A 23,848-nucleotide genomic window follows, 5' to 3' on the forward strand; every position below is an offset into this window, starting at 1 on the left:
GGGACCACTGAGATTGACCTTGAAGAGCAATACCATCATAAATATGTTCCTCATCAGGGTACTCCTCGATCGTAATACCTTTCTTTTTCTTCACTAATTTCTGCTTTTTGGCTGGCTTTTCTTCCTCCTCCTCATCACTTGACACCTCTGCATCCGGTGGCAAGTATTCATCACCGCTATCCAGCAATTCTGATTCATCTACCTCCGGTTCTGAGTCACTGTCCTCCAAAATGCAGATATATTTTGACCTGGTGTTGGAGGGCTCCCCATAAAACAATTTCTGATTGATCTGGAAGGACAATAAAAACCTTCTGTATAGATCCAGACCGCTACAGAATTCATATATGCAATAGAAAATTTTTTATAAATATTTATTTTACTGAAATGTACTATGTCACTAAAGAGGCAGCAACGAAAATTTTTGTGCTTCCTTTGTTGCACTTTTTTCAACTGCATGCTACACTCACATTATGCTTCACACGGACTTTATGTATACATATATCAAAATATGCCTAAACTATTCATGTACGCACTAAACACAACAATCAGTACTTACCGACATCGTAGAGGGTAAAATCCAAAAGTATATTAGTGATACTGGATGGAAAAAACCCACTCTGGGCGATGCCAAGACACACGTGTTTATATTTTGTTCTCTCGACCAATGGGAAGCCGGCAAACGCCATCACCACTTAGCTGAAGCGACTCAGGGAAGGCATGTGATTGGTTAGAATTAAAGAACGGGATTATTATTATTATAATCAAAAAGAAGCGCTAAGCCACAAGGACTATACAGCGCTGCAGGGCAGGAAGGAAGCGAGGGCATCAGGTGGCAAAAGGGAGATGGATGAGTAATAGGTTAGGGATAACAGCGGGGTAGTGGATGGTGAAAGGGTAAAGGGCAGCAAGAGACTGAACTAGAAAGGGCTGAGGGGAATGCGAAAAGTATCATCAGAGTTTGTGGAGTAAATCAGTCGTTGTCAAGAAGTCAATGAGAGAGTCAGGATTAAAGGAGGGTCCATCAGCAAGAAGGGAAGGTAAAGAGAGAGTAGTAGAACGAAGACGACGTTGGAGATAAATTCTGCGTGCTCGTTGATAGAGAGAGCAGTCTAACAGAATGTGGCTAATCGATACTGGAACTTGACACTGCTCACAGAGAGGAACAGGGTGCCTCTCCATGAGATACCCATGAGTAAGACGAGTGTGACCAGTGCGAAGGTGGGAGAGAGTGGTCTCCCAACCTCGGCACTGATGACAAGAAGACGGCCAGTAACCTATGCTCGGTTTAATAGAATGAAGTTTGTTACCGAGCAGAGTTGACCAACGTTGTTGCCAACGGGTGCAAAGGTGGGTAGCTATTGCAGCAAAATAGTCCAGAAATGGAACACCTCGATAGGAAATTGGTAGGTCACGTACTGCTGACCGCGCAGCAGTGTCTGCCTGTTCATTGCCCTGTACGTCGACATGACCAGGGACCCAACAAAAAACTATCTTTATGTTTGGTAGAGATACGGCGTAGCCAAAGTTGGATACGGAGAACTAGGGGATGAGATGTATCAAATTTTCGTATAGCCTGTAGAGCACTAAGGGAGTCTGAGACTACTACAAATGATGACACAGGCATAGATGCGATACGAATAAGTGCTGTAAGAATGGCATACAGTTCAGCAGTAAAAATGCTAACTGAAGATAGTAAATGTCCCCGCACGACGCTGTCCGGAAACACTGCTGCGAATCCGACGCCGTCTGAAGACTTAGAGCCATCTGTGTACACAGCGGTGGCATGAGAATGGGAGTGGAAGTGATCAAGAAAAAGAGAGCGGGAAGCCACCGTAGGCAGTTGAGCTTTCGAGCAAGGGAGTGAGAAAGAACAGACCTGAACAGCTGGAACTTCCCAGGGGGGTAGGGAAAAGTGAGATGCTATATGAACATATAAAGGTGGTAACTGAAGGGAAGACAAGAGTGAATGTAGGCGAAGAGAAAAGGGACGGAGCAAACAGGGGCGGCGAACGAATAAAGAATGTCTACTAATATTGGTGACCATTCTATAAATGGAAGGATTGTGTAGATCGTGAGAGCGTACATAGTAGCGAAGGCAATGGGCATCACGGCGATCAGACAAGGATGGAACATTCGCTTCTGTATAGAGGCTCTCAACAGGGGAACAGCGAAAAGCACAAAGGCACAAACGTAATCCTTGGTGATGGATAGAGTTAAGGCTAGAGAGAGTAGCAGGAAAGGCTGCGGAATAAATCTGGTCACCATAATCGAGTTTCGATAAAACGAGGGCTGAATGTAGGCGAAGCAGAGTTCGACGATCAGCTCCCCAGGAAAGATGAGCAAGGGTTTTAAGAAGGTTTAGCCGGCTGTGACAAGTTGCCTTCAGAGAGGTAATGTGAGGTTTCCAGGATAACCTACGGTCAAAGAGAAGGCCTAGAAACCTGACTATCACGTTCGGGGATACGGGAGCCATAGAGATACAAAGGATGGTCACTGGTCATGCAGCAGTGACGTAACTGGAGTTTACTACCCCTCTCCCCCCGCCCTTGGATTTCATGGGGGTGGCACCAAAGATGCCGCCCCGGGTGACACCAAAGATGCCGCCCCGGGTGACACCAAAGATGCCGCCCCGGGTGACACCAACCCTAGCGATGCCTCTGTGTCACACCCATCCCCTGGTGTTCTTTTTAATGGTTAGTACCACTACTATTTCTACTGTCATTACAGTAGTGTCCTGGTATCAATGGGTGATACCTTCCAAGAACTACCATGGATGTCAGAAACCATGGATAGTAGTGAACACTATATATAAGTTGTTTTTGGTTTACATACATAGCTATGATAAAGTATAATTGATAAATTACACACAATAAGTGGAGAATTATCACTTTTTCACTGATGGGAAGAACTTCACAATTTCTCTTAGACTTTGAACAACTGTCACCATCACTACTTTTGTGCTTTGTACCCATTATTATTAAGCAAAATTAAGGCTTATTTACAGGCCATAGTAAACCATGGATAACTGAAACCACAGATAACTGAAACAATGGGTAACTGAAACTACAGATAACTGAAACTGCAGATACAGGGGTTCCATCATACTTTTTCTGCCTCTTCTGGTTGCTTCAGTCTCCCTCGCCTATACGTATACACTCACTCTCACTCTTTTGTGTCACCGTGACTTGTTAATGGCCCAAGCTGAACCGAAATATCAATACAAGTTCCTGTCTCCTATGTGCGTGTTATTTGTGTATTGTTCCAGCCATAGTATTGTGCCTTTTATGTTCTTTGCTCGACACTGTTCCTGCGGAACGAAATGTCCCACAATACATCATATTAGTTGCATCTTTGACCTTTCACCCAACATATCATTAATTCTACCATTATTACCAATAATAATAATAATTCCACCTGAAAAAACTTCTCATAGGTGGGAAAATAAGGAGGAATTAAAACACTCGAAGTACATTGAAATAAAGTATTTTTATTTAACATTTTAAAAGCATATATGTACAGCTTAGTTACAAGATGTCATAGGTGATCATAATCAGTTAAAATGCTGCCCTCGTCTGCTAGGTGATTTGCCGCTTGGAACGACTCCTCCTCCAATCACCACTCCTTACAATGCCCTGCTTGCTTAGTATACTGTAAAATATTTAAGGATTTTTAAACATGTGGAGTGTGACTAAAATACTACAACGGCCCCAGTCTGTAAGAACACAAAGTATGTCTCTGAAGGTTCCTTGAAGGTTCGAACTGGGGTCTGTGTGCGCAACAGTCCAGTCACCACTGTTGTTTTAACTATGTACGTCTCTGCAGGTTCAAACTGGGATCTGTGTGCACGACAGTCCAGTCGCCACCATTGTTTTAATTATGTACGTCTCTGCAGGTTTGAATTAGGGTCTGTGTGTGCAACAGTCCACAGTCACGACCATTGTTTTAATGTACATCTCCCCAGGTTTGAACTGGGATCTGTGTACACGACAGTCCACAGTCACGACCACTGTTTTAGCTCTATGTACATCTCCACAATTTCGAACTAAGACTTGTGCACGCGACAGTCCACAGTCGCGACCGTCATTTCCAGACACCAGCCTGAATCTTCAAGAAACCTGTGCATCATTACAAACCTCTATTATCCTCTTATAACCCACTTGTGTGTGTTATAGCAAGTAGTCTACTAAATGCACATTGTTGGGGCAACTATTTCACAACCATTCCACAAATATCTTGCACTTAGGACGACCAAAATGTCATGATTTTTCCGCCTAAGTGTGGGATATTTATGAATTGTTCCAGCCACTGTATTGAGACCCAACTTTCAGGACCAATCTTGCATCTTTTCTCAAGACTCAGAAATAAATGTAATAAATTCTTGGTTACATAAATGAAGATTTCTGTTTGGAAGGAACAAGGTGCTAGTAAGACCTTCTATTGTATAAATACCAGCATTAAGGTGCTAGTAACACCTTCCACTGTATAAATACCAGCAGGAAGGTACTAGTAACACCTGCTGTATAAATACCAGCAGAAAGGTGCTAGTAACACCTTCTACTGTATAAATACCAACAGAAATGTGTTAGTAACACCTGCTGTATAAATGCCAGCAGCAGGGTGCTAGTAACACCTGCTGTATAAATACCAACACAAAGGTGCTAGTAACACCTGCTGTATAAATACCAACACAAAGGTGCTAGTAACACCTGCTATATAAATACCAGCAGTAAGGTGCTAGTAACACCTTCTACTGTGTAAATACCAGCAGCAAACTGCTAGTAACACCTTCTACTGTATAAATACCAGCAGAAAGGTGCTAGTAACACCTGCTGTATAAATACCAGCAGTAAGGTGCTAGTAACACCTCCTGTATATATTGCTAAATGTAAAAAAAGAAAACCTCTCCAGTCTTCTTTTTTAGGTTGCCCAGCCACGGTGCATTAACCCTTAAACTGTCCAAATGTAGATCTATGTTCACTCACGTAGCGCTCCGAACGTAGATCTACGTTTTTTTACGTGCTTTCTTGCGGAGAAAATCAAGGTCAGATTGCTACGAACGAAAATGTAGATCTACGTTCACTCACGTAGCGCTCCGAATGTAGATCTACGTTTTTTTACGTGCTTTCTTGCGGAGAAAATCAAGGTCAGATTGCTACGAATGAAAATGTAGATCTACGTTTGGACAGCTGAAGAGTTAAAAACAAAATTTGGCGTCAGTAATGCTCAACTAGTGTATAAAACATAAAACAAACCACAGAATGGGCAAGATTTAAACCAACAGGAAGCCATCCATAAAACTCCAGCAGTTGACATACTCACCTGGAGTTTTACGATTCGCTCACCGTGGATTCCAATCCCACCCGTTCTATGGCTCATTTCCAATCGTATTACAATTTTTGTGAATCATAAAACATATAACCAAAAATCTTTGATTCCCTTGAAAAAATCAGTAGTGTTAAGGCTGCACTGACCATATATTGCAAAAATTTCAATACAAATCAACAATATTTTTATAACCAAGACATGTTTTATCTGGAGGATGTAAGCACCTCTAGGGCCCTTGATGCTGGCACAGGGCTCTTGATCAAAGAAAATGGGCTCAACCTCCCCATTTTAGGATCAAACCTGACAGCCTCCTATTACCCCTTGGCTATTTACCCATTGCAGTAGTGTCCTGGTATCCATGGGTGATACCTTCCAAGAACTACCATGGATGTCAGAAACCCTAGATAGTAGTGAACACTACACAGTAGTGTCCTGGTATCCATGGGTGATACCTTCCAAGAACTACCATGGATGTCAGAAACCCTAGATAGTAGTGAACACTACACAGTAGTGTCCTGGTATCCATGGGTGATACCTTCCAAGAACCACCATGGATGTCAGAAACCCTAGATAGTAGTGAACACTACACAGTAGTGTCCTGGTATCCATGGGTGATACCTTCCAAGAACTACCATGGATGACAGAAACCATGGATAGTAGTGAACACTATATGTAAGTTGTTTTTGGTTTACGTACATAGCTATGATAAAGTATAATTGATAAATTACACACAATAAGTGGAGAATTATCACTTTTCACTGATGGGAAGAACTTCACAACTTCTCTCAGACTTTGAACAACTGTCACCATCACTACTTTTGTGCTTTGTCCCCATTATTATTAAGAAAAATTAAGGCTTATTTTCAGGCCATAGTAAACCATGGATAACTGAAACCATGGATATGGAAGGGGGGGTTCTACTGTACAGGATTCTTCAATAACTGATATAGGGTAATGGGTTGCCGTTACATCTCATCCAATGGGTAAGGAGGTGCCACCAGTCTCTTGGATTAAGACCTTTTTTACCAGCATTATAGCCCATTAAAGACCCTTACTTCCCTCTTTAATGTAAATAAATGGAACACACTGTGATAATGACTATCAGTGTGAACACAGTCCCACTATCAGTGTGAACACAGTCCCACTATCAGACAGTGTGAACACAGTCCCACTATCAGACAGTGTGAACACAGTCCCACTATCAGACAGTGTGAACACAGTCCCACTATCAGACAGTGTGAACACAGTCCCACTATCAGTGTGAACACAGTCCCACTATCAGACAGTGTGAACACAGTCGCACTATCAGTGTGAACACAGTCCCACTATCAGTGTGAACAGAGCCCCACTATCAGACAGTGTGAACACAGTCCCACTATCAGACAGTGTGAACACAGTCCCACTATCAGACAGTGTGAACACAGTCCCACTATTAGACAGTGTGAACACAGCCCCACTATCAGACAGTATGAACAGCCCCACTACCACAGTGTGAACACAGCCCCACTATCAGTGTGAACACAGTCCCACTATCAGACAGTGTGAACACAGCCCCACTATCAGACAGTGTGAACACAGTCCCACTATCAGACAGTGTGAACACAGTCCCACTATCAGACAGTGTGAACACAGTCCCACTATCAGACAGTGTGAACACAGTCCCACTATCAGTGTGAACACAGTCCCACTATCAGACAGTGTGAACACAGTCCCACTATCAGTGTGAACACAGTCGCACTATCAGACAGAGTGAACACAGTCGCACTATCTGTGTGAACACAGTCCCACTATCAGACAGTGTGAACACAGTCGCACTATCTCTGTGAACACAGTCCCACTATCAGACAGTGTGAACACAGTTCCACTATCAGACAGTGTGAACACAGCCCCACTATCAGACAGTGTGAACACAGTCCCACTATCAGACAGTGTGAACACAGCCCCACTATCAGACAGTGTGAACACAGTCCCACTATCAGTGTGAACACAGTCCCACTATCAGACAGTGTGAACACAGCCCCACTATCAGACAGTGTGAACACAGTCCCACTATCAGACAGTGTGAACATAGTCCCACTATCATTCAGTGTGAACACAGCCCCACTATCAGACAGTGTGAACACAGTCCCACTATCAGTGTGAACACAGTCCCACTATCAGACAGTGTGAACACAGTCCCACTATCAGTGTGAACACAGTCCCACTATCAGACAGTATGAACACAGCCCCACTATCAGACAGTGTGAACACAGTCCCACTATCACAGTGTGAACACAGTCCCACTATCAGACAGTGTGAACACAGCCCCACTATCAGTGTGAACACAGTCCCACTATCAGACAGTGTGAACACAGCCCCCACTATCAGACAGTGTGGACACAATCCCACCATCAGACAGTGTGAACACAGTCCCACTATCAGACAGTGTGAACACAGTCCCACTATCAGACAGTATGAACACAGCCCCACTATCAGTGTGAACACAGTCCCACTATCAGACAGTATGAACACAGTCCCACTATCACAGTGTGAACACAGTCCCACTATCAGACAGTGTGAACACAGTCCCACCATCAGACAGTGTGAACACAGTCCCACTATCAGTGTGAACACAGTCCCACTATCAGACAGTGTGAACACAGCCCCACTATCAGACAGTGTGAACACAGTCCCACTATCAGACAGTATGAACACAGTTCCACTATCACAGTGTGAACACAGTCCCACTATCAGACAGTGTGAACACAGTCCCACTATCAGACAAGTGTGAACACAGCCCCACTATCAGTGTGAACACAGTCCCACTATCAGACAGTGTGAACACAGTCCCACTATCAGACAGTGTGAACACAGTCCCACTATCAGACAGTGTGAACACAGTCCCACTATCAGACAGTGTGAACACAGTCCCACTATCAGACAGTGTGAACACAGTCCCACTATCAGACAGTGTGAACACAGTCCCACTATCAGACAGTGTGAACACAGTCCCACTATCAGACAGTGTGAACACAGTCCCACTATCAGACAGTGTGAACACAGTCCCACTATCAGACAGTGTGAACACAGTCCCACTATCAGACAATGTGAACACAGTCCCACTATCAGTGTGAATACAGTCCCACTATCAGTGTGAACACAGTCCCACTATCAGTGTGAACACAGTCCCACTATCAGTGTGAACACAGTCCCACTATCAGACAGTGTGAACACAGTCCCACTATCAGACAGTGTGAACACAGTCGCACTATCAGTGTGAACACAGTCCCACTAACAGAGTGTGAATACAGTCCCACTATCAGACAGTGTGAACACAGTCCCACTATCAGACAGTGTGAACACAGTCCCACTATCAGACAGTGTGAACACAGCCCCACTATCAGTGTGAACACAGCCCCACTATCAGACAGTGTGAACACAGTCCCACTATCAGTGTGAACACAGTCCCACTATCAGACAGTGTGAACACAGTCCCACTATCAGACAGTGTGAACACAGTCCCACTATCAGACAGTGTGAACACAGCCCCACTATCATTCAGTGTGAACACAGCCCCACTATCAGACAGTGTGAACAGAGTCCCACTATCAGTGTGGACACAGTCCCACTATCAGACAGTGTGAACACAGTCCCACTATCAGTGTGAACACAGTCCCACTATCAGACAGTATGAACACAGCCCCACTATCAGACAGTGTGAACACAGTCCCACTATCACAGTGTGAACACAGTCCCACTATAAGACAGTGTGAACACATTCCCACTATCAGTGTGAACACAGTCCAACTATCAGACAGTATGAACACAGCCCCACTATCAGACAGTATGAACACAGTCCCACTATTACAGTGTGAACACAGTCCCACTATAAGACAGTGTGAACACAGTCCCACTATCAGACAGTTTGAACACAGCCCCACTATCAGTGTGAACACAGTCCCACTATCAGACAGTGTGAACACAGCCCCCACTATCAGACAGTGTGGACACAATCCCACCATCAGACAGTGTAAACACAGTCCCACTATCAGACAGTGTGAACACAGTCCCACTATCAGTGTGAACACAGTCCCACTATCAGACAGTGTGAACACAGTCCCACTATCAGACAGTGTGAACACAGTCCCACTATCACAGTGTGAATGCAGTCCCAATATCAGACAGTGTGAACACAGTCCCACTATCAGACAGTGTGAACACAGTCCCACTATCACAGTGTGAATGCAGTCCCACTATCAGACAGTGTGAACACAGTCCCACTATCAGACAGTGTGAACACAGTCCCACTATCAGTGTGAACACAGTCCCACTATCAGACAGTGTGACCACAGCCCCACTATCAGACAGTGTGAACACAGTCCCACTATCAGACAGTATGAACACAGTCCCACTATCAGACAGTGTGAACACAGCCCCACTATCAGTGTGAACACAGTCCCACTATCAGACAGTGTGAACACAGCCCCAATATCAGACAGTGTGAACACAGCCCCACTATCAGACAGTGTGAACACAGTCCCACTATCAGTGTGAACACAGTCCCACTATCAGACAGTGTGAACACAGCCCCACTATCAGACAGTGTGAACACAGTCCCACTATCAGACAGTATGAACACAGTCCGACTATCACAGTGTGAACACAGTCCAACTATCAGACAGTGTGAACACAGTCCCCCTATCAGACAGTGTGAACACAGCCCCACTATCAGTGTGAACACAGTCCCACTATCAGACAGTGCGAACACAGCCCCCACTATCAGACAGTTTGGACACAATCCCACCATCAGACAGTGTGAACACAGTCCCACTATCAGACAGTGTGAACACAGCCCCACTATCAGACAGTGTGAACACAGCCCCACTATCAGTGTGAACACAGTCCCACTTTTCAGACAGTGTGGACACAGTCCCACTATCAGACAGTGTGAACACAGCCCCACTATCACAGTGTGAACACAGTCCCACTATCAGACAGTGTGAACACAGTCCCATTATCAGACAGTGTGAACACAGCCCCACTATCAGTGTGAACACAGTCCCACTATCAGACAGTGTGAACACAGCCCCCACTATCAGACAGTGTGGACACAATCCCACCATCAGACAGTGTGAACACAGTCCCATTATCAGACAGTGTGAACACAGCCCCACTATCAGACAGTGTGAACACAGCCCCACTATCAGTGTGAACACAGTCTCACTTTTCAGACAGTGTGGACACAGTCCCACTATCAGACAGTGTGAACACAGCCCCACTATCAGACAGTGTGAACACAGTCCCACTATCAGACAGTGTGAACACAGTCCCACTATCAGACAGTGTGAACACAATCCCACTATCAGACAGTGTGGACACAGCCCCACTATCAGACAGTGTGGATACAGCCCCACTATAAGACAGTGTGAACACAGCCCCACTATCAGTGTGAACACAGTCCCACTATCAGACAGTGTGAACACAGTCCCACTATCAGACAGTGTGAACACAGCCCCACTATCAGTGTGAACACAGTCCCACTATCAGACAGTGTGAACACAGCCCCACTATCAGTGTGAACACAGCCCCACTATCAGACAGTGTGAACACAGCCCCACTATCAGACAGTGAACACAGCCCCACTATCAGACAGTGTGAACACAGTCCCACCATCAGACAGTGTGGACACAGTCCCACCATCAGAGTGAACACAGTCCCACTATCAGACAGTGTGAACACAATCCCACTATCAGACAGTGTGAACACAGCCCCACTATCAGTGTGAACACAGTCCCACTATCAGTGTGAACACAGCCCCACTATCAGACAGTGTGAACACAGCCCCACTATCAGACAGTGTGAACACAGCCCCACTATCAGACAGTGTGAACACAGCCCCACTATCAGTGTGAACACAGCCCCACTATCAGTGTGAACACAGCCCCACTATCAGACAGTGTGAACACAGCCCCACTATCAGACAGTGTGAACACAGTCCCACTATCAGACAGTGTGAACACAGCCCCACTATCAGACAGTGTGAACACAGCCCTGCTATCAGACAGTGTGAACACAGCCCCACTATCAGACAGTGTGAACACAGTCCCACTATTAGACAGTGTGAACACAGCCCCACTATCAGACAGTGTGAATGCAGCCCCACTATCAGACAGTGTGAACACAGCCCCACTATCAGACAGTGTGAACACAGTTCCACTATCAGACAGTGTGAACACAGCCCCACTATCGGACAGTGTGAACACAGTCCCACTATCAGACAGTGTGAACACAGCCCCACTATCAGACAGTGTGAACACAGTCCCACTATCAGACAGTGTGAACACAGCCCCACTATCAGACAGTGTGAACACAGCCCCACTGTCAGTGTATGAATGTAGCCCCACAATCACACTCACATACCACCCTCATATTGGAAACATAACATACATAGTAGTATAAAACAGGCGAATTATAGATTGAAAATACAAAATCTACAGAGGTACAGTGGTACAATGGTGACAATGGCGTGATGCCAACCAGGTGTGGAGGAGGATGTTGTAGAGAGCAGCTTCACTGTAGGGGAAGTTCTGCCCCCACAACTACAAGGACCCCCCACAGCTACAAGGACCCCCCACAGCTACAAGGACCCTCACAGCTACAAGAACCCACCATGGCTACAAGGACCCCCCACAGCTACAAGGACCCCCATAGCTACAAGGACCCCCACAGCTACAAGGACCCTCACAGCTGCAAGAACCCACCATGGCTACAAGGACCCCCACAGCTACAAGAACCCCCACAGCTACAAGGACCCCCACAGCTACAAGGACCCCCCAAAGATACAAGGACCCCCACAGCTACAAGGACCCTCACAGCTGCAAGAACCCACCATGGCTACAAGGACCCCCACAGCTACAAGGACCCCCACAGCTACAAGAACTCCCCACAGCTACAAGAACACCCACAGCTACAAGGACCTCACAGCTACAAGGACACCCACAGCTACAAGGACACCCACAGCTACAAGGACCCTCACCACAGCTACAACATGTCACCCAAGCCGCTCTCTACAACCGTCCGCTCCACCACTGGTAAAAAGTGACGTGAGAAACAAAATATGCAACTGGAGTGCTGCAAGCTACACAAATTTATCTACAATACAAACGAAAAAGCCTCTGTAACGGGACGGGAAAATCAGGAAAGAAGACTTGACTGTGCTCTACCAGCAGACGCAGGTTCACTTACCTTACACTGTATTGTTGTAGTATATAAATACTCAAAAATAATGATATTCACTGGAAAAAGGGCCCAAAATGCCACTTTCCTTCCACCACTAAAACATGCTGAGTTAGGCCTCAGGCCTACCTCAGTATCACAAAGTAAAAGACTACGGCTGCTTTCCACGGCTAAAATTTCAATAACATTCTGGTGTAACAATTAAGCACACTTCCCAGTCAATTAAACGATAGATCACTTTGTACTCAGATGAAAATCAGGGTTCACCCCTGACTCAATTAAACTGAACCCAGCTTGCCAGGTTCACCACAAAATACAGCTATCAACATTTTGTTCTCTAGTGTCCCTCCACGTAAAATGGAGCTTCTAAATTAACTTGACCATCAAAGTTGCCAAGTTAGATAACTTGGCATTCTTTCTTAAACCATGTATAAACACCATAAATAAGTATCTAAAATATAGCTCTCACAACAAACCCAAAAAATATGAATTTTCACTAAAAAATCTTTGTGTTCAAGTTACATGATGTTCAAGGTTTTTTTAGCAACACTTTAGAGTCAGTGTTGTTGTCTAGGATCACACACCCTTATTTAACTAGTCAAAATATTGCCTAGTCTTGCATAAGTCTCAGATTCTATCAGTAACTGGATTCAGCACAGCCTTTACTGACACTTTACACTTGACGCTGACATGCGTAAGTCTTATATCCTGTCAGTAAATGAATTCAGCACAGCCTTTACTGACGCATTACACTTAACACTGACAGTTGCTACTTGGTAATAAGCACCATGAATAGAATACTGGGATTGAAGTCTTGGGACTATCGACGCATGGTGCCATTGAGCTGTAATGGTGGCATGTAGGAGTATGGTGGGTACATGGTGTTCTGGGGTTGTGATCGCGGGTCCTGGTACTGGCCAGCAGCTTGGGGATGCATGTTCATCATCTGCATTGGCAGCTGCTGATTCATGAACGAAGGATTGGTCAGGTACGATGTGTTGAGGGGCGACATGGCACCCGGCTGGCCCGGCATGCGGTAACCGTTCACTTGGTAGCCCAACATGGCTGGAGCCATCATATTAGATGACATCTGGGCCGCTGCTGCCGCTTGGTGTGACTTGTATTTGCTGTACGGCAATGGCACCTGCGTCTGTAGGTTGGAGATAGGTGGTGTCATGTTCCGCTGGGCGGCAGCAGCTGCAGCGGTGACAGCAGGAGGCGGAGTGACAGTGTGAGATGGTGGAGGCGACACTGTGTGTGGAGGTGGCGTCACGCCCGCACACGGAGGTGGCGGAACAATGTCCATAATGCCGTTTGTAAGCTGCTGTAACCGTGCTATACTACATGATGATGCACTTCCCTGTGCTCCCCCAGGGTGGTGTTGTTCGCTAGCCATGGGTGTCGGCGTGGGTGACGGCCCTGGGGGACTGGAATTAAGAAAGTGGTAATTAACCCCGGAAGGGCCACACACACTGGAACTACCTCCATGGCCTGAACGCTGCGACGACGAAGCGGACGACGAGTTCTGACCGGTGCGTTGAGTCGATGTTGAGTTATGACTCGCTCCCTGCTGAGTACTTGGACCTCCCATACGTGACTGTATAACAGAGGTCATGTATGATGACGAATGGGCGGGTGTGTGTGCCTGAGCGTATGTAGTTACAGATGCCTGGGGTAGGTAGCCTTGACTGATCATTGATCCATGATGCCCTAGCATCTGCTGGTGCGGTCCCATCATATAGTTTGGATGATGTCCAAAGTTTTGCATCTGCGAGTGTGTGTGTGTGACATGTGGGGTGCGTGGAGGGTGTGGAGTGTGTGCACCATGAGGATGGTAGGACATGGGATGGTGCTGGCCTAGGCTTGACGATGGATGGGATGTAGACGCAACCATCCGCTGCGTCATCACTTGACTGGAAACATGCATGGCTGCAACAGACTGGGGAGACAGCTGGGTGCTGAGGTTTGAAGGTGGCCGGGAGCTTGTGGAAGCCGTCTGTGTTTGCGGTTGGGCAGGTGGTTTAGGTTGTATGTGGCGCTGTTTGGATGGCTGGTGTTTAGCTGGTGCTTGATGCGTATGTGTGTGTGGCAGCGTTACAACCCCTATTGTTGGAACGGTTTGAGCGGCAGCCTGTGTGATAATTGCCTGTGGTTGTGGTATAGGCTGTGGTAGTATAGGAGAGGGCGTTGGAGTGGTTCTTGCGATGTGTGGGGGAGTTGGAGTAGTAGGCTGTGTGAGAGTTGGGGTAGTAGGCTGTACATGGGTGGGAGTGGTAGGCTGTACATGGGTGGGAGTGGTAGGCTGAACCTGTTGGCCAGAAATCTGAGCACAATCATTATAACTCTGTGGTGTGGAGGCTTGTTGAGGTGCTTCCACAGAATGGGCCATTTCATTACTTGATATCGATGTTGGGGACTCGATACCAAGCTGCGATACATCAAATTCACTCTGCGAATATCCGTGCATTGAATGAACGGAATTTGTAGTGGAATCTGGGGTATAGACGCCCATACTGCTAACTTCTTGCTGGTGTGGAGGGGTCAGAGTGGGAGCTTGTCGAGTAATCACAGAAGTGGTATTAGTAGACCCACAGGACGATGGTGGTGTATTTCCAGCTGATGAATTAACCGTTTTTGGACCATCACCGGTTTCTAATGTCAGGTCATGTGTGTGCGCAGCCTCTTGGCCCGTCGGATGATTATCAACTTTCGGTGCATCTGCTGGTTCGTATGTTTGTTCCATCTGCGAGGCCAGGTTCTCCGCTTGACGACCGGCTGCACTGAGTGTGTCCGGCACTCCAGGAACTGTGGTCTGAACCCTGGGCTCACTCACAGAACCTTCACATTCCCGGGAATGCTCCTTGGAGGGCTCTTGTTGACCTTCTGGTTGCCGATGCAGGTCATCTATCACAGGTTCCCTCTGTTCATCTTTGCTATTGTGCTTCTCCTGGACGTGATGACTAGATACTGCTGACAGTATAGGGGTGTCAGCAACAGTCTCCCCAACTACTGACAACTGACATGATGACTGGCTATCCTCAAGACTAACCGGCCGTGGTGAAAGGCCTAATGGAGGAGGTGAAGCTGGTCTTATAGGCTCATCTGAAATTTCTGGGATGGGAGAGGAGGAACGTAGTGAAGCAGGGGAGTCAATTGAAGAAGGTGAAGCAGGGGATGCCAGGGACTGAGGGGAATTAGGTGTAACAGGGGCAGGGGCACAAGGTGGCTCCAGTGGTGAATCTGAAGCATGGAGTGATGGTACAGGAGAAGGTGAAGTAGGTGAGGGAGGAGCAGGGGCAGGTGGTGGTGAACTAGGAATAGGTGAAGGTGGAACAGATGATCCTGGCGATCTTGAACGTTCTAAAGTATTAGGACTAGGTGGGATTATTTCACTTTCCGACTGTGAGGACGGACAGGGCGGAATAACTGGGGAAGGAGGATGAAGAAGAGGCAAGGCGTTCAACTGCGGAAGGGCAGGACTCAGAATCTTTGGTTCGTCAATTATCTCCGGCGGTCTATCTTCAACCAACGTGGGATCACGCTCTTCTGTTCCGCCCCAGATACTCTCAACCGCCTTCGTCACCTCCTCCTGATACGCTTCATCTACTCTTCCATCCCCAACTTTACACTCCACAACCTCATGAACCTCCTCTACTGGAGGAGGACTACTGTAAGTCTCATGTTGCAAGCAATCTCCGCTGGGAACACCCTCGCACGTACCATTGATAATACTAGCCACTGCTTTATCAGCCTCGCTCAATTCCTCTTCTGCTTCCTCTTCTTCCTTCTCATTCACCATTACCTTAGCAGGATCATGATTCTCTTTTTCTACCTCCATTTCATCTTCCTGTCCCTCTGAATCCTTTCCATCACTTAAGTGTTTATGAGAGGCTTCCTCTCTCTCTTTAACTTCCTCTCTCTCTTTAACTTCCTCCCTCTCTCTAACTTCCTCCCTCTCTTTAACTTCCTCTCTCTCTTTAACTTCCTCCCTCCTACTATCACGATCAGGTAAACCTTGCACTACATCACTATTCTTCTCCCCTTCTTCATTTCCATCTATGTTCCTGCTGTCACTATTCTTTTCCAATGAACAATTGTCTTCGCACACTTTCCCCTCCTCGTTCTTCTCTTCCGTTCTTTCCTCCTGGCCCCCTGCTCTGTTCTGGCCGTCGCGAAGAACGTTCTCTGCCTGTTCATTCGGGGATTTGGCCTCCGGGACAGGAACGACTTTCTCCAGTTCGTTCTCGCTCTTTTCAGAGCGATTTTCGGCGGCTTGTAACAGATTGTCTTTGGTGTGTGTTTGGTTCTCCGTTTCTTCTGCCTGTTGGTCTCTCTGTCCTGGCTCACTTTCCGCCATGCTCAACTTGCCATCTGCTACCTCCATTTTGTCGTCGGGCATCTCCATCCAGTTGTCCGCTGCATCCGGGTCATTTTCCCCCATGTCCAGCTGACCATCCATTTCCTCCAGGTGATCCTCAGCCATCAACAGGTCTTCTGCTGTGTTCAACTGCTCAGGATCCTCTTGCAAACCATCCTGCAACTCAGCGGAATCCATTGCAGAAGGCTTCTGGTCTCCATTGAACTGCAAAGGACAATTTTTAATTTATAAACCTGTTACATTTTTACTGAACATATAATAACAACAATAATAATAATTACAATAATGACCTGCATGGAGACTGAATATCAGATTAACTGATATTAAGCACAGCATATACTTAGTATTTTATGATTTGTACAGGCAAATCTCCTAGCACCTACTGTCCCTGCTCATTTTCGATAAATAGGCACCTGGGGGTTAATCCCAGCACCTACTTCCCCTGTTTACCTTCGGTAAATAGGCACCTGGATGTTAGTCCTAGCACCTACTGCCCCTGTTCACCTTCGATAAATAGGCACCTGGGTGTTAGTCAACTGCTGTGGGTTGCATCCTGGGGAGTAGTCAGGTAGTACACATGACTTACTTATCATATTTTCCGACATAAAATGCGTCTTTTTTTTTTTTTTAAGAAAATCTTGGGAAATCATCCAGCACCTTGCATTCTCAAGATAAGGGTCATGGGTAGACTCTGTGTTATGCTTTAGCAGTTGTTTAGGTCAGGTCAGGTCAGGTTAGATTAGGTAAGGTTCATCAGGAAACAGGGCAAGTGTTTCCTGACGTGGGTCTTAGTCATATGATGACCCACAGCTGGAGCTTTCCGTTATCTGACTGAAACCTTCCAGTCTTACGCAGTTGTTTACTAATGTTACATTGCAATTGCTTGGAAACATCACATTATACAGTGGACCCCCGCTTAACGATCGCCTCCAAATGCGACCAATTATGTAAGTGTATTTATGTAAGTGCGTTTGTACGTGTATGTTTGGGGGTCTGAAATGGACTAATCTACTTCACAATATTCCTTATGGGAAAAAATTCGGTCAGTACTGGCACCTGAACATACTACTGGAATGAAAAAAGTTCGTTAACCGGGGGTCCACTGTATATCTTATATGATTGTGCGCCTTATGTACACAAGGTGAGACTCAAGTATACACTTTGGGTTACAGGTATGCAATCATAATTGGACCTGTAGTTCAATACACAGTATTGTCCTGGTATCTGGAGGGGGATACCTTCCAAGAACTACCATGGATGCCAGAAACCCTGGGTAGTAGCGAACAGTATATTTAAGCAATTTTTGGTTTATATACATGGCCATGATAAAGTATAATTGATAAATTATGCACAATCCGAGGAGAATTATCACATTTTCACTGATGGGAAGAACTTCACAACTTTTCTTAGACTTTGAACAACTGTCACCATCACTACTTTTGTGCTTTGGTATTATTATTATTATTATTTATTATTATTAAGCAAAATTAAGAGTTATTTTCAGGCCACAGTAAGCCGTGGATAACTGAAACCATGGAAACCAATATGGTGGTCCTACTATACAGCCTCTCCTCACTTAGCGACGTACTCGTTTACCGTTGACTCAGACTTACGACGAGCTCTCTGACCAATATGGCTACCTAAATAATGTATATTAGAGCTGATTTCCTCTATTCTGTTTATCACAACATACAGCACACTGCTGTATAAACATAAAAATATACTAAAAATGATATAAATGGTGCAAAGGAGACATTAAAACAATATTAAAGATAGTCGACACAAACTCACTACCATCATTGTTTGCTCCTCACTTAGCAATGAATTAATTTACCGATGTGGTCTTAGGAACGGAACTCCGTCGTTAAGTGAGGAGAGGCTGTAGTTGTATTTCTCGTAACACATGCGAACCTTAAATGCCAGAAAATGCAATAATTCCTCACTATGATGTGAGCTACAACATAAAGGCAAGGTTGGACAAGTGGATTTAGAGAAGAACCTGCCTAGTTTGGGCCAGCAGGCCTACTGCAGTGTCCACAAAACATCAAAATTTGATTTCTTTGCAAAGTATACAAACTGTAGTTTACATATAATATTGTTAAACACAAAGAAAGCCACTAGCACACATGAGCATTACGGACAGACTAGGCCTAACTAACCAACTAATTCCTTTTTATAAATTGACGTCCTACCTGCTTGTTTTTGTAATACCTTAACTTGTTTGTACGTCCCTATTGTCTTTATAAATACAGCGGAACCTCGGTAAATGATCTAAAATCATTCCAGAAGGCTGTTCGAGTGCCGGTCCGTTTGAGTATCAAACAAGTTCTTCCCAACCAATTTTCTGTTTGGTCGGCTGTTATCACTAATCGTCATAGGCCCCATGGTGACTTATTTATACAGATACAAAAAACACCAAAAAATGTGAAGAAACATGAAAATAGTTTACAGCAAAGTTCTGGCAGGCAGTATTTGTTTTGTCGAGTGCTGAGCTTAGTTCGAGAAGGGAGCTAGTTGTATACCGAGATTCCACTGTATACGTAATCAATTAGTTATTGCCATTGTAGGCTCAAGTTAGGGTTACGTATCACTTGCAGATAAAATTATTACAGGGGGTCCTTAACTTACTATGGAGTTATGTTCTGTTGAATCCATCGGAAGTTAAAAATGTCAGAAATTGAATATACAGTAGACCGTCATTTAACCCTTAAACTGTCCAAACATAGATCTACGTTTTTTCAACATTTGAAAGTATGTAAAAAAAGTAGATCTTCTTTTCTTTTTTTACATTGGAAAAAGTGTTAAAAAAACTTTGATCTACATTTTTTTTTTTCTTAATACATATTTGAAAATATGTAAAAAAACACAGATCTACTTTTGGAGCACTATGCATGTGAACGTAGATCTGCTTGGACAGTTTAAGGGTTAACACGGCAGTTACGTTCCTGAAAATGGCGTGTTAGGTAAAACCGTGTTAGATGAACTGAAGAGCTTATGGGAAAAATAGGGTTACATTCCTGGGAGCCCCAAAAAAGCCAAACAACTTTTTTTGGCCTCCACATATTACAGAAATAAAAGTGAACGTGCAATTGTAACTCACTGTTGTGATGTATTATGTTCTTTTTACTGCTTAAGACTATAAATTTAACAGAAATAATAGTATTTCTTACCTTTAATTATGGGTGCTGGTCTTTATGGATGATTGTGAAGAGAGTGTAGAGTTATGCTGTGGCCCTACTGGGCTGAGGTGGATAGTAGAGGTTCTGGTACTAAGTCGATGGTTGTATTGGAGTTTCTAACTTAAGTCATCAAATCAGTCAGTCAAGTCAGTAAGTTATTCAGTCAAGTCAGTCAGTCATTCAGTAAGTTAGTCAAGTCATTCAGTAAGTCAAGTCAGTAAGTCAGTCAAGTCGGTCAGTCATTCAATAAGGTATTTAGTCAAATCATTCAGTAAGTCAGTCAGTCAAGTCATTCAGGAAGTCAGTCAAGTCATTCAGTAAGTCAGTCAAGTCAGTCATTCAGTCAAGTCAGTAAGTCAAGTCATTCAGTCAGTAAGTCAAATAAGTTATTCAGTTAAGTGTCAGTCAGTCACTCAGTAAGTCAGTCACACAAACCTATGTTTACCTCTTTTCATGTTTACAAAGTAACACTTTATTAAGGCCACAGGTTATGTCTTGTCTAATATCTTGTTTCTTGTTTCTAAGACTTAAATGCTTATACCTTTTCATGCCATTTTGAGCAAGACTGGTATGCCTACTGGGTGTCATGATTGCTTGGCAGATACAAGGTATAGTACAGTGGACCCCCGGTTTACGATATTATTTCATTCCAGAATTATGTTCAGGTGCCAGTACTGAACAAATTTGTTCCCATAAGGAATATTGTGAATTGGATTAGTCCATTTCAGACCCCCAAACATACACGTACAAACGCACTTACATAAATACACTTACATAATTGGTCGCATTGGGAGGTGATCGTAAAGCGGGGGTCCACTGTAATTAAAAGATTAAAAAAATTCACAAAAACAGCTAGCTTGTAGCAGAGAGGAAGGACTAGACACGTATGAACTACAAATTGCTAGGACGGTGGGGTGGTGTAGGGGGCTGGCAGGGGATGGCGGGAGGTCTCACCCGCTGATCCATAACAAGGCGGCCGCTTGAGGAAAAGGGAATTTTTTATTTCTTTCCCACAAACTGAACCGTGTTAAACTGATTTTAAGAAGTGTCATATAAAATTGTGCCGCAATTCTTCAATCGTGCTATACCCGAATTGTGCCAAATAAACTCCTGCTAAATGATGGTCTACTGTATCATAAGTTTAAACTATCTTAAGTTGAAAATATTATAAATTGAAAATATTGTAAGTTTAATATATCATAAGTCAAATATGATGTGCTAAATCAATAAGTCAATAAATAACTACTGTCAGTGAATAAGTCAATAAACAAATAATTACTGTAACTAACTAAATATCAGTATTAAAAAGTGAATAAATGAATACAAGTTAGGAACTTGCTGCCTTCATGTTGGGTAATTATCTTAAGTTTCATCTCCAAAGTAATTGTTGCTGCACCATTGTAAAGTTGAAATATTGTACGTTGAACTACCGATTCAACTTACAATATTTCAACTTTACGATGGTTCAACTTACAATATTTCAACTTTACGATGGTTCAACTTACAATATTTCAACTTTACAATGGTTCAACTTACAATATTTCAACTTTACAATGGTTCAACTTACAATATTTCAACTTTACAATGGTTCAACTTACAATATTTCAACTTTACAATGGTTCAACTTACAATATTTCAACTTTACAATGGTTCAACTTACAATATTTCAACTTTACGATGGTTCAACTTACAATATTTCAACTTTACGGAGGTTCAACTTACAATATTTCAACTTTACGGAGGTTCAACTTACAATATTTCAACTTTACGGTGGTTCAACTTACAATATTTCAACTTTACAATGGTTCAACTTACAATATTTCAACTTTACAATGGTTCAACTTACAATATTTCAACTTTACAATGGTTCAACTTACAATATTTCAACTTTACGGAGGTTCAACTTACAATATTTCAACTTTACGGAGGTTCAACTTACAATATTTCAACTTTACGGTGGTTCAACTTACAATATTTCAACTTTACAATGGTTCAACTTACAATATTTCAACTTTACGATGGTTCAACTTACAATATTTCAACTTTACGATGGTTCAATTTACAATATTTAGCTACAGTAACTATTTGTTTACTGACTTATTCAGTGACAGCAGTTATTCATTTACTTATTTATACAGCATATCACATTCATATTCGACTTACGATTTTTTCAACTGAAGATATTTTCAACCAATGCTATATACAACTGACGATATTTTTGAATTATGATGGGTTTGTCGGAATATAACCCCACTGTAAGTCAAGGACCCCCTGTATAGTGCTGGTCTCTATGCTATAGAGTGCTGCCCTCTATCGCATACACTATTGCAACATGCAAATCAAAAACAATACGCAACAATTTCAGAGCTCCAATAACTTACTTTAGGCCTGCCCCGGCCGCGTCCAGGAGGCCTACTCAGGCCTCGGCCCTTACCACGAGTCGGGTGTTTAGGCCCCCGTGGCACGCCCTTAGGCCCCCGTGGCACGCCCTTAGGCCAGCCTCGCTTCCTGACGAGCGAACGATGGTCGCCCTCGTTCATCTTGCTCTCAGTATCCGAAGTGGAAATATAATCACTCCTAGGATCAAATAGGCTTTCTGATTTGCTATCCTCATCTTTCTTATCATCTTCTGTCGACTGTAAAAACACAGAGAGGAAAATATATTAACCAAAGTTGAATAATGTAATTGATCACAGGATCAAATAGGCTTTCTAATTTGTCATCGTCCTTGTCTGTCAGCTACAAGTCGACAACTGACACGACACGCATGACACTGACATGACAGTAGTGATACTGTCATCTCCAATGACTGTACAAGTCAACAACTAACATGACACATTTCACACTAACATGACGCATCTCATACTAACATGTTCACTGTAACGTGTACCACTAACCAAATACAAATAATATACTACTTTCTGCAATACAAAGGTAATGTAGTTTACATGGAAGAAAATATTCTTAGGTACAAAAAAAAAAAAAGCCTATAGCTTTTTTTAATGGTATTTTAAGAGTAATTTACAAGTTTAACGATTTCAAGGATGCTGTGGCAACACTACTGCAACATCAGCGCTGAGGTGGGTTGTTGCTACAATGAAATTTGAGTTGCTTACTTTCCCACCAAGTATCCTAATGATACTAGCAAATTGTTATGTTAAAAAAAAAGAAAAAATGAATACACAGTAGTGTCCTGGTATCCATGGGAGATACCTTCCAAGAATTACCATGGATCTCAGAAACCCTGGATAGTAGTGAACACTAAGTTATTTTTGGTTTATATATATATAGCTATGATAAAGTATAAGTGATAAATTACACACAATAAGTGAAGAATTATCACTTTTCACTGATGGGAAGAACTTCACAACTTCTCTTAGACTTTGAACAACTGTCACCATCACTACTTTTGTGCTTTGTCCCCATTATTATTATGCAAAACTGAAGGCTTACTTACATTCCACAGTAAACCGTGGATAATTGAAACCACGGAAACTGAATCCGCAAATAAGGGGGTCCTACTGCATTTCATCCCCATATATCGACTTAAAAGTGAACACAGTGTGCACACGGTGCACTGAAGTAGCTTCATGACAAATGTCAACACTTCGGTGTATCACTTAAACAATAAAAAGTCACAATACCATGACTGGAACAATACACAAATAACCCGCACATAGGAGAGAGGAGCTTATATCGACGTTTCAGTCTGACTTAGACCATTAACTATCATGGGGTCACATTCCGACGA

At 43.9% G+C, this 23,848-nt stretch overlaps 1 protein-coding gene across 6 annotated transcripts in view; it reads right to left on the reverse strand.

The window, feature by feature from the left end:
• Positions 1–8,428: 8,428 nt before the first annotated feature.
• The window catches only part of LOC128704952 (histone acetyltransferase KAT6A-like), a 152,135-nt gene continuing 136,715 nt past the window's right edge, over positions 8,429–23,848 (reverse strand). For 5 of the 6 annotated variants that reach the window (XM_070105182.1, XM_070105181.1, XM_070105179.1 and 2 more), the window contains 2 exons: positions 22,479–22,733; positions 8,429–17,122 (listed from right to left, as the gene is read on the reverse strand). In XM_070105182.1, coding sequence (XP_069961283.1) covers positions 13,361–17,122; positions 22,479–22,733 — 4,017 coding nt within the window. In that variant the 3' untranslated portion in view covers positions 8,429–13,360. The remainder of the gene's footprint in view (positions 17,123–22,478; positions 22,734–23,848) is intronic. The other variant, XM_070105180.1, reaches the window with a different exon arrangement.

Source organism: Cherax quadricarinatus, chromosome 97 (genome assembly GCF_038502225.1).
Source record: "Cherax quadricarinatus isolate ZL_2023a chromosome 97, ASM3850222v1, whole genome shotgun sequence".
Taxonomy (NCBI): domain Eukaryota; kingdom Metazoa; phylum Arthropoda; class Malacostraca; order Decapoda; family Parastacidae; genus Cherax; species Cherax quadricarinatus.